Below are 15,000 nucleotides of genomic sequence, written 5' to 3'. Positions count from 1 at the left end.
TTTATTTGGAAGCCCAGGTTGGTCAAAATAGACATAACCTAGGTTAAGGACTCTTGACATCTGGGCAAGGACAAGCGAGTTGTCTAAATAAAGAATGAAGTGAATGCCATTAGTCTGCAATACGCTCACTATAACTTGGGCTAGACATTTTGTAAATGGACTTGGAGCTTTATGTAAATTATTAATGCAGAGAACTGAAAATGTGACTGAAAAAAAAAAGAACCTTAGAACTCTCCTGAATCCTACGGCTGTGAGAATATGGTAGTAAGCATCCTTCAGTTGTACAGTCATCAATTAGTGAAGAATGAGAGGTAACAGTTTCTGCAAGGTCAACATTATGAACGTTGGAACTTTCATGATACATTTAGAAGTAAAATATCTAGTACTGGTTTTCAAGAAGCTTCTTTTGTTGGTATCTTACACATTCATTAGTAGAAGCCTTTGCCCCTTTGACATAGTCTCTGGTTCTACAACTCCCAGGGGGTGTAAACACTAATGAACCTGAGAAAAAAAACAATTTTGTTTGGATGGCGGGGAGGTATCCCCCTGAAAGCTGTTTTGTGTCCAGTACTATTTGAAACCCTCCTGTACTAAGACCCAGGAGTCCGAAACAAGGGGAATGCTGAGGCCCAGTTTGTTGCAACAGATATATACAAGTATTGGCTGGGGGAAGGGAGATGAGGAATGCTGGCACAGAATTCATACCTACTGTCCCTGATTTTTACTCAAATTTTACCTCTGTCCGTCTTAATCCCTCCTAAAATTGGTGACCTTTGTGAAAAGGTGGTGAATTACACTCAAATGTTGTTGTTTGTCTTTTCGGCTTTTCCCAGTTAGGGGTTGCCACAGCGGAACTCCGGTCCGCTAATGATTGGCAGTAGATTTTTTATGGTGCCGAGTTACCGGCCCAACCTTCAACGAAGGCACGACCATTCACGCATGTCTTTCGGAGGCCACTGGACTGCGGGGATGACATGCAGACTCCGCACAGAAGGCACACCAGCCATGAATCGAACAGGAGAACCTCTTGCTGTGAGGCAACAACTCTACCGCTGTACCACAGCAGCTTCCAGCGAACTACAGTCCATAAATGCTGACAATAATTATGGACTTATTTTACTTCACAAAATGTATATTAATTCACATTGTCTTGTTCTGGCAGTGTCTCAGATTGATAGTACTAATATTTTAAAAGAGTCTCTGATTGCCCATGATTATTTCTGCATTTGTCCCTGATTGAGAGCTATGGGTACAGTCACTGTACTGTTGGTTTACGCCTTTTTTCTGAAAGACACCCCCCCCTTCCCTCTGGCAATCTATATATATATATATATATATATATATATATATATATATATATATATATATATATATGTATGTGTGTGTTTGTGTGTGTATTTGTGTGTATACATGTATGTGTGTGTGTGTGTGTGTGTGTGTGTATATATATATATATATATATATATATATATATATATATATATACATGTATGTATGTATATTTGTGTGTATACATACATGCATGTATGTGTGTGTGTGTGTGTGTGTGTGTGTGTGTGTATATATATATATATATATATATATATATATATATATATATATATATGGATCTGCTACTTTTGATGGACAGCGCACTTGATCGAAACTCATTTGATCGACAGCACATTTGGTCGAAAACCAGTAGTCATGGCAATTAACAGGGATTTGTCTCCCTCCCCAAAGACGTGCGATTCTGGAATTGATACAGGTAGGGAGCGAAGCTCCCCACCTATTTTCGTTTAAAATATATACATTTTCATTTATTTTCTTCTTTTAAAGGAAATTAGGTGGGGGGCTTTGCCCACCACACCCCTCCAATGTGGGGGGCTATACCCCCACACACTCCTACCTTTATATATCAACTCCAGGGTCGCACGACTTTGGGGAGGGGGACAAATCCCTGTTAATTGCCATGACTATATATATATATATATATATATATATATATATACACATACACACACACATGCATATTAATTTATTTTTTGGCAAAGAATACATCCTTATTTAAAGCTAATCCACAATTTCAGACTTAACCTCCTCAACAAACGTTTGGCTACATAACCCAAACATATCTTCTCAATAATGTAGCAGTAGAAGTGATCCAAGGGACAATATCCACACAGTCACACAGTTTTCAAAGCATGTCTAGATACCAGAGAAAGGGTATAAACAGTTTGGATCAAAAGAGAGTTTTCTGTGGGAAGTGTGACGAACGGTCAAGAGTGTGCAAGCTATTAATCTTGAGAGTTCTGAGCATTTTTTGCTGAGGAAAAAGCAACATTTAATGGTAAATGGTAAGCAGTTCAGTGAAGGGTCTGAAATTATGGGAAGTGAATAAGAGATAGCAGCCTCCCTAGCAGTTTTAATATGTTAACGCATTTAATAGACCAGTGCACCATTTAGATTTTTTTAAAGATACATGGTGTACATTTTCTTTGGGCTAAAAGTTAAGTGTTTACTGAAAGCTTACAAACTGTTCAAATCTGGGGAATAGAGATAAGATAAGAAAAGAGCAGACAGTAATCAGTGTAAATGGGAGCTCAGGCTGTTGTGTGCAATTTACAATGGGTAACCTTAATTTTAGGTTAGGTAATGCCTGTGGGCACAACTGTTGATTTGGGGCAATATTTTTCCTATCTGGAGGGTTAAACTTCAGTTTTTGAAGATTTACATTTTGTTTGCTATACATTAATAGAGGGTGGGAGTGTTCTGAATTTATCTAGTTTTTTATTTATCAGTTTTCATTAAAACAAAAAGTCTTGAAAAATTTTAACATAGGGTCAAATGGAGATTAGTAGAAACAGCTGTATAAAAGATCAGCCTGCCAAATATTAGTGTGTGCACTTAACACAAAAGTTGACAATGAAGTTTAAAAAACTGTCATGTGTAACAGGTGGGAGTAATAGCTTTTTGTTATAATAGCTATGCTACCCATACTTTTTTTGAACTGTAAATGGCCTTACAAGTATAAACAAAAAGGGAACAGTATTGAATTGTATTAAGAAATGCAGAGTGGGAATAGCAATGCTGCAGGAGGCACATTTAGAAGGATGTATGTGAATTTGAGACAGAAAAATTTCAGGGTGGATATTCAGCAGAATATCAGGGACAAAGGAAAAGGGGAGTAGTTATACTATTTGCTAAAGGGGGTTCCAATAGTGATAGAAGAGGGAAACAAGACAATAGTGGTAGATTTGTAGCAGTAAGAGGCCATTGTCAAGGGAGGTATTACACCAGCATGTATTTGTATTCCACCAAAAACTACTGTTATGGAGCTTAAGAAACTTTTGGGAAAATAATCTGCTTTCAGCAGGGAATATTACTTATAGGTGGGGACTGGAACTTGATTTGTAGTAGTGAGGATGTATCTGAGGACCTATATGGGAAAATATTACAAAGCAGGTCCATTTCTGAAAGAAATATGAAAATATTTGGTGTGGAAGATGTGCATTCAGTAGTAGGAACTCTGAGATAATTTATATATTGTTACCCAAGGTACAATAACTGAATTAGAGAAATTTAAATTTCACAGGAGCACATGCATGTAATTGAAAGCTTTGACACACATCCAATAACTGTTTCAGATCGTGCACCAATAAAAACTAATATAAAAATGCAAGGCAGTGAAGTAAAAATGACACAATGGTGCTTTCCCACCTACTTGCACATTAAAAAGAAAGAAGTTTAAGGAATGAGTAGTGGATGTTGAAAGTTGTTAAAGAACATAGAAGTATCTTCAGAAGTTACACATAGTAAGTGGGATAAAATAAAAATGGATTTTAAAAATATGATGGAAATAAGTGGGAGATATGGTTAAGAAGTAATAGGAATTACTTAGAGGGGTTGATGTAGGTTAAAGTATTTCAGAATAAGGAGAATCTTGCAGAACAATTGGTGGAAATGCAGACTGCTAAAGAGAAAGTAAAGAAATATCTGGATAATATGCACGAGTTCAGAAAGATTGCTGTTAAGCAGCTATTTTTGATTATAACGCCAGACAACAAAAACTTTTTAGCACAATGACTTGGGCAGCAAAGTAGAAAGGTTTTTTGCAAAACTTAGGGAGACACTAACAAGAGAAATAACCAGAGATCCTGTAGAGGTATTAGAGATGTTTTGAAAACTTTATGAAAATTTGTAAAAACAGAGAAGTGGGGAAATTGAGAAAAAGCACAAATGGGCATTTTTATGGAAGACTTAAATTTGCCAAAGTTTGAAGTAGACTAGGCTCACCAACTAACAGTTAAGACTGAAGCAGATGAGATAAACATAATGATGTATAACCAATCTACAGGAAAGTCTCCAGGAACAGATGGTGTTCTGCTAGAAGTTTGGAAGGAAGAAAGTGATAAAATACTGTTAAAACCTTCCAGATTTTTTAAAAGGAGAGGCACCAGCAACCTGGAAAAAATCTGTGGTGGCTGTAACACTTATCTGATCCAACTTTTCATATAGGCCCATTTCAGTTCTAAACCATGATTAAAAAGTGTTTGTCTATAATGTCTTAACGAATGGCAAAGGTGATGTCAAAATTGATAGATATGGATCACTGTGGTTTTGTGGAAGGGAGGCAAACATTTAACAACATTAATGGAACAATGATAATCCAGAGGGAAGCAGAATGTAAGAAAAAACTACTGTTATTGGTAGGTCAATACAAAAAAAGCATTCAACAGAGTAAGCTGAGATTTTGAGTAGGACAATGAAAGCATTTGCATTTCCTGATACAATAATAAGGTTCATTAGAAAGGATATATGAGGGATTGGAGGCAAAAATCAAAGTGTGAAGGCTCCTCTCTGTTAAGTTGTATATGAAAAGAGCAACCGGTCATGGCTGTCCTCTTTCCTGTTAGTTGTTTGCATTATATTTAGAACCACACTGGTAAAGAAAATAAGGGACTCAGAAGTTCAGGGATGCAATTGGTACAGTGTTCAAGAAAAGTTGACATTATTTGCAGATATTATTTTGCACCTGATGGAACCAGAAAAGGACATCATATGGTTGTGTAATAACGTGAGACAATTTCAGTTTTTTTAGGATATAAAAATTAACAAAGGCTGTAGCTATAAAATATGTACCCACAAATGAATTGGTCCAGCAATACCCATGTTATGGGGACATGATAAAATGAAGTATTTAGTATTATGGATTTAAAAGGATTTGGTTATGGCAGCTAAGGATATGTGGGAAGAGAATAAAAAACAATGGTACAAAAACTGAAGTTGGAAACTCTTGTCTGCGAGTGTGAATAGCAAGAAACAAGCAGTAAAAATGTTTGTCCCTTTCGTGTTGTACACAGATCGGGCTGTTTTTATCAACCAGAAAAGAAGTTGTGGACCGGAATTAATAAAGAGATGAATTATCTTATTTGGGAGGGGAAGAGAGCAAGAGTCAAGCGGAATAAAGTGATCCTCCCAACAGAACAAGGAAGATTAGGATTACCTGATTTGAATGTATATTTCAGAGGTACATATTTAAGGCTATTGTACATGACACAAGCAGAAAGCTACAGTTCAAAGTGGAAAGGGATGATGATGAAACGGGGGTAATTCACGAAATAAGGAAAGAATGGGAAGTTTGACTTGGATCCGTAAGGAGAATAACAACATTAATATGAATATTATATTCATAAAAATAGCAGAAAGTATAGTAAGGACTAAACCAACACAGAAATAGAGAAAGGAGATCCTGTCTATATGGATAACTGCAATTAGGGGTACAGAGAATAGACGAAGAGGCTGGAACTTACTGGAGGAAGCTGGCAAAGAAACCAAAGTATTCAGAACAAATAATTAGAGAAGAAAATGTGGTAGAATAGAAGAGACCAAGAAGACATATGGTTTGCAGGCTAGTAACTGCCTTCCCCATTATGACTGATACCAGAATGTAGGCAAAGAAAATGGGATAGGAGTATCCTAAATGAAAGACCTGCACTGGTTGGGTTTTTTATTGAAATATTGCACAATAATTGTAGGAATCATCCAGAATAGGTCAGAAAAGATTGGAAGATTAGATTAAATATGCATTTCACAAAGAAACAATGGGAGGGCACATGTATGACTCCCAAACATATAACAAAGGCTAGAAGATTTAGGATGTTTGCCTGGAAGTGTTTGCATAGGTATTTTTATACACCAAGCAGACTCCAAAGAATTTTTCCTCTTGGAAATGGCAAACATTGGAGGTGTGATGGGGAAGAAAGAGGTAACTGGGAGCATATATTTTGGGAATGTAATGAGTTGACCAAAAATAACAGCCAGCAACCGTGAGATGTGTGTGGAATTTATTGAGATACAAGAAATAACAGACTGATTTCGGCTAAGGACTTGACCTAGCCTTCATCAGTGATAAAATTGCATAACATCTTGTACTCCTTATATATAAATTCAAAAAGTCGATCAAAAATTCTGAAATAAATATTCATTCAAACCAGGCTGGAACAGTCCACCGAACTTTACAATCCACTTTTTCTCTTTGGCATTTAGTTTGGTTTGCCATCCAGTTTTATTTATTCTACTATCTGATATTCCATCAATGGCTTCGAGCCCAGCCCAGTGCAGTATATTTGTATATAATGCACAGACATCTAATGTGCATAACAACCAGTGATCCTCAATTTGCATATCATTTATTATATCCAAGAATTCCCTGGTATCTTGGATTCTAGATCTAACCCATCTCAATAATGGTTTAAGATATTGAGTTAGAAAATCTGACAGTGGTTCAGTCAAAGAACCATTGCCAGCCACGATGGGTCTACCTGGAGGATTGTAAGGGTATACTGCACTGGGCTAGGCTTGACGCCATTTAATACTGGCTACAAAAATGTGATTTATATAAACCTGGCTTCAACACTTTCTTTATTTGTCTGATGGAATACGTTCTCACCAAGAATGATTTCTTCTATGGCCAACAGTGTTACCTTCAGGTACGAGGTACTGCAATGGGAGCAACCTTTGCCCCCATATATGCAGACCTGTTCATGGCTTACATAGAGGAACAGATTATTTATGATGTTTCACATAACATCTACTTGGGGGAAATCAATATATGGCACAGGTATCTGGATGATTGCTGGATGGTGTGGAGGTCTGATGTTGAATACCTCATGGAATTTGTGGAGTAACTCAATGATAACAAGTGGGGCTTACAATTTGTAATTAATCATCATTCACACAGAATTGCTTATTTAGATGTAGTTCTATGTAGGAATGATGATAATACCCTACACACTGAGATATTTAGTAAATATCCAGAATATAACACCTTACTCCACGCATCCAGCTTTCATCCATCCCATATTACCAAAAACATTCCCAAGTCTCAATTTATTAGGATGAAACGTATCTCTTCAGACGAAAACACACTTGAATTTTTCCGCAAAGATCTGGTTCATGGGCCATGTACAAATAATGCCACCAATTTGGATAGAGGGGATCTTCTTAAATACAAACACAAACCACAAAATAAAAAAATTTTACGGTTCACTACTACATATGGTAGGAACACTAATAGGCTTTACTGATGCCATCAGAAGACATTGGAATATACTTTTAGCGGACAATTTTCTGTCACAACATTTAGCTGACACATGTCAGTTTTCATTTAGAAAAGGGAAGAACTTGGGATCTTACTTCAATCATTATATGCATCATCATCAATTTACACATCAACATATGATCCAGACTACCATCTCTGGGGACAAGTTAGTGGGTTACATGCCATGCGGCCACTGCAGCCATTGTAAACATGTGTTGAAGACCAAACAATTTTCCAGCAGCAACTGTAGTACGGTATTTGACACCAGGTTTTATGCAAATTGTAGCACAGACTGGATCATATACTTGGCCACCTGCAGCTGCCATGCATTTTATATAGGACAGACGTCCAGACCCCAAAGGCTATGCTTTTCTGAACATCTAAGTGATATTAAATGCAAAAGAATGAGTAATGTCCTATATAAACACACTTTAAAACACCACAGCAACATTTCATTTTACTATTATTGATAGAATATCAGACAGTAGAATAAAAAACTGGATGCACACCAAACTAAATGCCAAAGAGAAAAAGTGGATTGTAAAGTTAGGTGGACTTTTCCAGCCTGGTTTGAATGAATATTTATTTCAGAATTTTTGATCGACTTTTTGAATTTATATATAAGGAGTACAAGATGTTATGCAATTTTAACACTGAAGGCTAGGTCAAGTCCTTAGCAGAAAACCGGTCTGTTATTTCTTGTATCTCAAATTCCACACACAGCTCACAGTTGCTGGCTCTTATTTTTGGTATGTTCATGGTGTGTTGAGCCGTGCAATCACTTCTGTGCTGGGGATCTTTTTTCTTTGAGTGTAATGAGTTGGCAAACTTCAAAAAAAATTCCCCACAGAGTACTGAATGAGCAAATGAGTGTAGCTTAGGAAATGATTTTTTTTTTTTTTTTTGAGCTGGAATGCAAGGTCTGAATTGCCTAGATATAGTACGCCCTTAAGTTTAATTCTGTTGTCTGCCAAAAAAAAAAAAAAAACAAATATTAGAAAATGGAAATCAACATCTAAAGCATATATTGTAGCAGAGATAAAAGAACAGGAAGCAGGATCTTTAGAAAAGGGTAGGAGTAAATTATAGCAAAAATGGAAATTATGGAACAATACATGCAGAAAAATATTTTTGAGGAGGAATGAATTTAAAGAGGAGGCAGAAATTAAATGATTTATGTAATGTTGCTTATCACATGCATTGTTATATATCCTATAATGTTATGTAAATGTGAACTTGTTTATTTATCTATTTGCAGTTTGTTGACCGAGAAAGTCCATTGGCCCAAGATGAGCCCTTTTTCAATGGACCCCTGGGGAGAAAAGCTCCACGGTAAAAGTATACACAAGAATCAGCTAGTAGTAGTACTAGGAGTTAATACAGTAATAGCTCCATAGTATGTAGATACAAAAATGAGCAAGAAGTAATACAAGGAGTTAGTACAGTATGTTCAAAAACAAATTCAGTAGTAGTAAATATATAATGTTATACAATGCAGTTGAGTTACACAAGCAGTATCAAATTCTAAAGAGAGAATGTACATTATATCTATGTGGCAGACAGATTGCAAACCTAAACTGGGGTATGCTAGTAAGAATAAGAGTAGTAGGGAGAAGGTTAGGAGGGGTGGGATCAGCAGCATAATTTAGTTTGATTACTTTTATATAAATGCAAACTTGCTATATAAGTTTGCTTATGATTCAATAAAGGTGTTCAAAAACGTACACTGGGACTTCTGTCTAGTAGTGTGCTTTTAAAGGTTGGCATTAGCTTTCATATAATGACTCGAAGGTTAGAGTATTTAGTATGTTTTTGCCTCAGCTGGTAACAATTTGGTCTTCTGTACAAGATCATCATGGATTTTTCTTCTGTTTGAAGGGTGCAGTATTTTGTTGTGAATTTCAGACAGACCAAAGACTCTGTGTACCTGGTTAGTGGTAGAACATACTCAAGATATGAAATAAGGCCTTTCTTGGTGCTGCTGTTTGAGTTTCAGTGATAGGCTCGTGAAAGATTCTGTAGTTTATTTTAATTATTTTACAACTTTGTCATCCTGTTGCTCAACATGTCTGCCAAAGCATAACTTATGCAGCATAATCCCCAGATACATATGTAATTCAGCTGAGGTTATGGATATTCCTTTAGGATCCTTAATGTTGTGAGGTAAGCCTGTGCAAGTGTTTTGTAAATTATTAATAATATGTCAGCAGACTTTTGGGTATTAACAATCACGTTCTTACAACTGAGCCAATTCCATACCTGAGCAGAATCCTCTTGTACTGTTTTCAATATATTAGTTGTTTTATGTGATCTTGCAAACACAGTATCATCAGAGTACAGTTTGCAGGTGGTGTTTGGGAGATCTGCCATATATCCCTCTCTCTGTTTAGGCCACAGCCTTATTTTTGAGACTTAGTCATCCTCTGGCTGAAGTGAGGAAGAGTCACTTACTGGAGGGGTTATTTGTGTCAGTCTTGGAGGAAGGTGTTCTTGCTTAATGTGAGGTTTAATATTTCATTTGGCAGACAACCCCTTCCCCTAACATGTTGTATAGACAGTACTCCACTACTAAATGAAACTTCCTAGAAGGTGAACTGTAGGCTACAGGTTAGGCTACTTCTCCAAGTGTTTTTGTACTTTCTCATGTATAAGGAAAGCTACAACAACAGTCATCTTTATGACTAACATAAATCCCCTGTGCGGCTTAACAGCACTAACAAAGACAGTATTGTATTAGGCTCTCGCCAGAGCCTATCAATTTTGAGGGATCAAAGGACTCAACACACACCACAAACCTGAAGTTACTGAATATGCAAAAGCCCTAGCCCTCACCAGTCTCTCTGTTTCTTTATGCCTCTAAGGATGATCTGGAGAGGAGCTTCACTAGTGCTGGATTTACTTCTTTAGCTGAGACCTCTATAGCCTGTTATGAAATCTAAATATTTATATAAAAACTTTGCTGTAGGTCTTGTTTCCTTGGATTCTGTCAAAAGATGTAAAGTAGCTTCCAGACCCTGCACTTTCCCCAGTAAGAAGGTAGGGTGCTGTCCAAATTTGGAAAGGGTCAACAATTGCCACCCTTGGGGTTATGGCCATCAACTGTCAGATCTGCATGATGTTATGCAAAGATGATATAGTTAAACAGAGCGAGTATGTGACAGCACCCTATTTTCTTGGTATAATATCCTCAAGGACGGGATTATTGCATAAAGTCAGACTATTTCTAAGGTACAAGAATCATGCTTTGAAAGGTTTGGCCCCTTTGTACGTCATATTTAAGAAACAAATGGCAAGTTTACAGCCGAGTGCTCCTCCAGGCGTCTTCTGCAGTTAACCCCTACTGCTCCTCTAGGCGTCAAATATGGATTGTTCATATTTGCATTAATAATTCCAAAACCATGTTACTTACAAGGTACCAGGATATTTTGTCTTGAGCCATATGTGATGGCAAACACAACTCTATTGATATTTGACCTCTTTCAATGAGAGTTTTCTAGAACTCTAAGGTGATAACTTAGTTTTTAAGGGGTTAAAGGTGCACACTCAAAAGAGCTGCTCCGGAGTGAATGGCAAGTCATTACTCTCAGTCAAACAGCACTTCATCTGACTGTCATCCATAAGGTATAACAGTATAAATTACCCTTTTATAGTAATCCGCTTATGGCAGAATGGTCCAAGCTGAAAATAATTTCTGACAAAAAATGGCAAGTTTGAAGGGGCAAAGAGGAGAGAAGGTGGATTGGGGATAGATCCTTTCTCCAATTGTGGAAGCACACAGTATTCACAGTGGCTCCCTTTCTTGCATTCTATTCCTACTCCAAACCTTTATTTTACAAGAAAAGCCATATATGCTTGACCTTTAATCTATGGAATGAGATAAATTGTTTCTTCTAGCTACAAAATTGAGTTACGAGACCTTCCTTCTTTTCTTGTTGTGCTGCAGTCCATTTCCTCATTCAGAAGGCAGGATCCCTTTTCAAACACTTTTCTCCTTTCTCATATAATAGGATCACTGCTTTAGTAGTTGTTTCCCCTGTTTTGGTACTTTCCTGTGTTGACATCATGGCAGTGTTGTAGTTGTGTTTTCTGTATGGTATTGAATATTTCTGTGTTTTTTTTGGGGGGGGGGGGACAGGCTTTTGCTATATAGCATCTAAAAGAGTTGAGTTTCATGTTGCAGTGTGGGTGTTTTTTCCTTTAATTTTTTATGAGAAATAGGTTTAGAATTCAATATTTAGAAATCCTTTGCACCCCCCCCCCCCAGGGTTTCCAGACATACTTATTGGTCACTTCCTGGTCTGAAAAGAACAAACAGTGGTGCACACATTCTTGTTTACAGCTGGACTTTCTGCTAACATTTTCATAGGTTTATTTATTTAAGTTTGATGACCTGGGAAGTCCACTGGGCCAAGAAGAGACCATTTTCAGTGGAGGCCCGGGGAGAAAAGCTCCACAATAATTGCAAGTTATATTTCACATGTTACGAAAGGACATAGTTCATACAGCTAATTAAACATTTACAGATAAGCTCCATGATATTTGCAATTGGCTTGTCACAGTGTTACAAAAATGAAAAGACATAATTCAGTACAGACATTTCAACATTTACATAAAGCAGTGGTGCAGCGGTAGCGTTGTTGCCTCAGAGCAAGAGGTTCTCCTGTTCGATTCTAGGCTTGGGTTGGGAGTGCCTTCTGTGTGGAGTCTGTATGTCCTCCCCACGGTCGAGTGGACGTTCGAAAGACATGTGTTGAATGGGCATGCCTTCGTTGAAGGTTGGGCGTCGGGCTGGCAACTCAACACCATAAAAACTAACTGCCAATCATTAGCAGACCAGAGTTCGGCTTTGACGACCCCTAACCGGGAAAAGCCGAAAGACCAACAATAACATAAAGTGAATATTTTTGTTATCTCAATTGTAGGTTCATGTTTGACTACTAGGCTAACTGCCCTGAAGAGCCATTTTAAGCCTAGCCAATAACCGCTTGTGTCTTGTGCCTTTCAGGTGAAGAACTTGGCAATTATGCCAAATATTTCCAAGAAGGAGATCAAAATCCACTTGGGTGACATTGGCTGCTCTGTAGTCAGGCTGGAAAAACTGACATCTGCGTGCAACTTAGTTCTATGTACAAAAAAAAATGATCCTGTAACACTGAGCTTATTTGAAAATATGTGGTTATACTTGAGTACCCCTTCACAACTGTACATTATTTTATATAATTTAACATAATTCACATCAAGAATGCACCCTATAATTTCTGTTTTCTTTTTCAGGTCCAAAAGAAGAACTTCATTGAAAATGTCATTCCTATCATCACATCCCTAAAGGGCATGCTTGAACAGAAAAAGTTGCCAGCTCTGCAGGATCTTATGAATTATCTTCGGGTAAGAAACATTACTACATTGAAAGCTTTTATCATCTTTTTAAACATTTAATTATTTATTACTTTTTTATTATACTTATATTAACGTCAGTATGTTTCCCTATATTGGCTGATGAAATAATTTTCAACCAAAATATTATATTCAGTATGAAATGGCATATTACAGCATATTCTTAAATAGTTTACGTAACAAGCCCACTAAGACTTGTATAAGCCACTTGAATTACTATTTATTACTTTATGTGCCATTTTTGGGGGGTGGGGGGTACAGAACAAATGTTGTAACTTGCCACTAGCTTTGGGATCAGCTCCGCTTCATGCTGTAAGGTAAAGTCTCCATCTCCAGGCTGCTTCTGATAGTGCAATCTATTGCAATTCATGTAATTGTACTTGTAGAAAGTCCTCTGAGGCGATTTGAGATGTTTCTGTAATTTATGATTACTGAAATTCTACTTCTTCTTTCAGCTGCTCCCGTTAGGGGTCGCCACAGCAGATCAACTATTTCCATTTCTTCCTGTCCTCTGCATCTTGCTCTGTCACACCAACCACCTGCATGTCCTCTCTCACCACATCCATAAACCTTATCTTAGGCCTTCCTCTTTTTCTGTTACCTGGCAGCTTCATCCTTAGCATCTTTTTCCCAATATACTCTGCATCCCTCCTCAGCACATGTCCAAACCAACGTATTTTTGCCTCTCTGGCTTTGTCTCCAAACTTTCCAACCTGGGCTGACCCTCTAATATACTTATTCCTAATCCTGTCCATCCTCGTCACACACAGTGCAAATCTTAACATCTTCAACTCTGCCACGTCAAGCTCTGACTCCTGCCTTTTTGTCAATGCTACTGTCTCCAACCCATATAACATAGCTGGTCTCACTACTCACTTGTAGACCTTCCCTTTCACTCTTACTGGTACTCGTCTGTCACAAATCACTCCTGACACTCTTCTCCACCCACTCCATCCTGCCTGTACTCTCTTCTTCACCTCTCTTCCACACTCACCATTACTCTAAACTGTTGATTCCAAGTACTTAAACTCATCCACCTTCGCCACCTCTACTCCCTGCATCCTCACCATTCCTCTATCCTCCCTCTCATTCACACACACATATTTTGTCTTCGTCCTGCTGACCTTCATTCCTCTTCTCTCTAGAGTATATCTCCATCTCTCCAGGATCTCCTCCACCTATTCCCTACTCTCACTACAGACCAATGTCATCTGCAAACATCATAGTCCATGGGGACTTCTGTCTGATCTTGTCTGTCAAACCTGTTCATCACCATTGAAATAAGAAACCACCAAATAAGAAAGGGCTCAGAGCTGATCCTTGATGTAATCCCACCTCTACCTTAAAAGCATCCGTCACTCCCACCGCAGACCTCACCGCTATCACACTACCCTCATACATATCCTGTACCAATCTTGCATACTTCTCTGACACTCCCAACTTCCTCATACAATACCACAACTCCTCTCTAGGCACCCTGTCATATGCTTTCTCTAAATCCACAAAGACACAATGCAACTCCTCCTGACCTTCTCTGTACTTCTCCATCAACACTCTCAGAGCAAACATCGCATCTGTAGTGCTCTTTCCTGGCATGAAACCATACTGCTGATCACTAATCATCACCTCCCTTCTTAACCTAGCTTCCACTACTCTTTCCCATAACTTCATGCTGTGACTGATCAGTTTAATCCCTCTTTAGTTACTACAGCTCTGCATATCACCCTTATTCTTACAAATTGGTACCAAAACACTTTTTCTCCATTCCTCAGGCATCCTCTTACTTTCCAAGATTTCATTAAACAATCTAGTTAAAAACACCACTGCCATTTCATCTGAACACGTCCATGCTTCCACAGGTATGTCATCTGGACCAACAGCCTTTCCTTTCTTCATAGCTATCCTTACTTCCTCCTTGCTAATCCACTGCATTTCATGATTCACTATCCGCACATCATCCAACCTTCTCTCCCTCTCATTCTCTTCATTCATCAACCCCTCAAAGTACTCTCCATCTGCTCAAC

The 15,000-nt window shown here is 37.9% G+C and overlaps 1 protein-coding gene across 1 annotated transcript in view; it reads left to right on the top strand.

The window, feature by feature from the left end:
* NCAPD3 (non-SMC condensin II complex subunit D3) overlaps window positions 1–15,000 on the top strand; it is a gene marked incomplete in the record, with an annotated part of 2,635,837 nt that overhangs the window by 2,007,086 nt on the left and 613,751 nt on the right. The window contains 1 exon segment of the mRNA XM_044081165.1: window positions 12,857–12,967. Within this exon segment, the coding sequence (XP_043937100.1) occupies window positions 12,857–12,967 (111 nt within the window).

Source organism: Protopterus annectens, chromosome 8.part0 (assembly GCF_019279795.1).
Source record: "Protopterus annectens isolate FY-2018-M chromosome 8.part0, PAN1.0, whole genome shotgun sequence".
NCBI lineage: Eukaryota > Metazoa > Chordata > Ceratodontiformes > Protopteridae > Protopterus > Protopterus annectens.
Note: the sequence above shows the minus strand (reverse complement) of the source record. Positions and strands in the feature narration are given on the sequence as shown.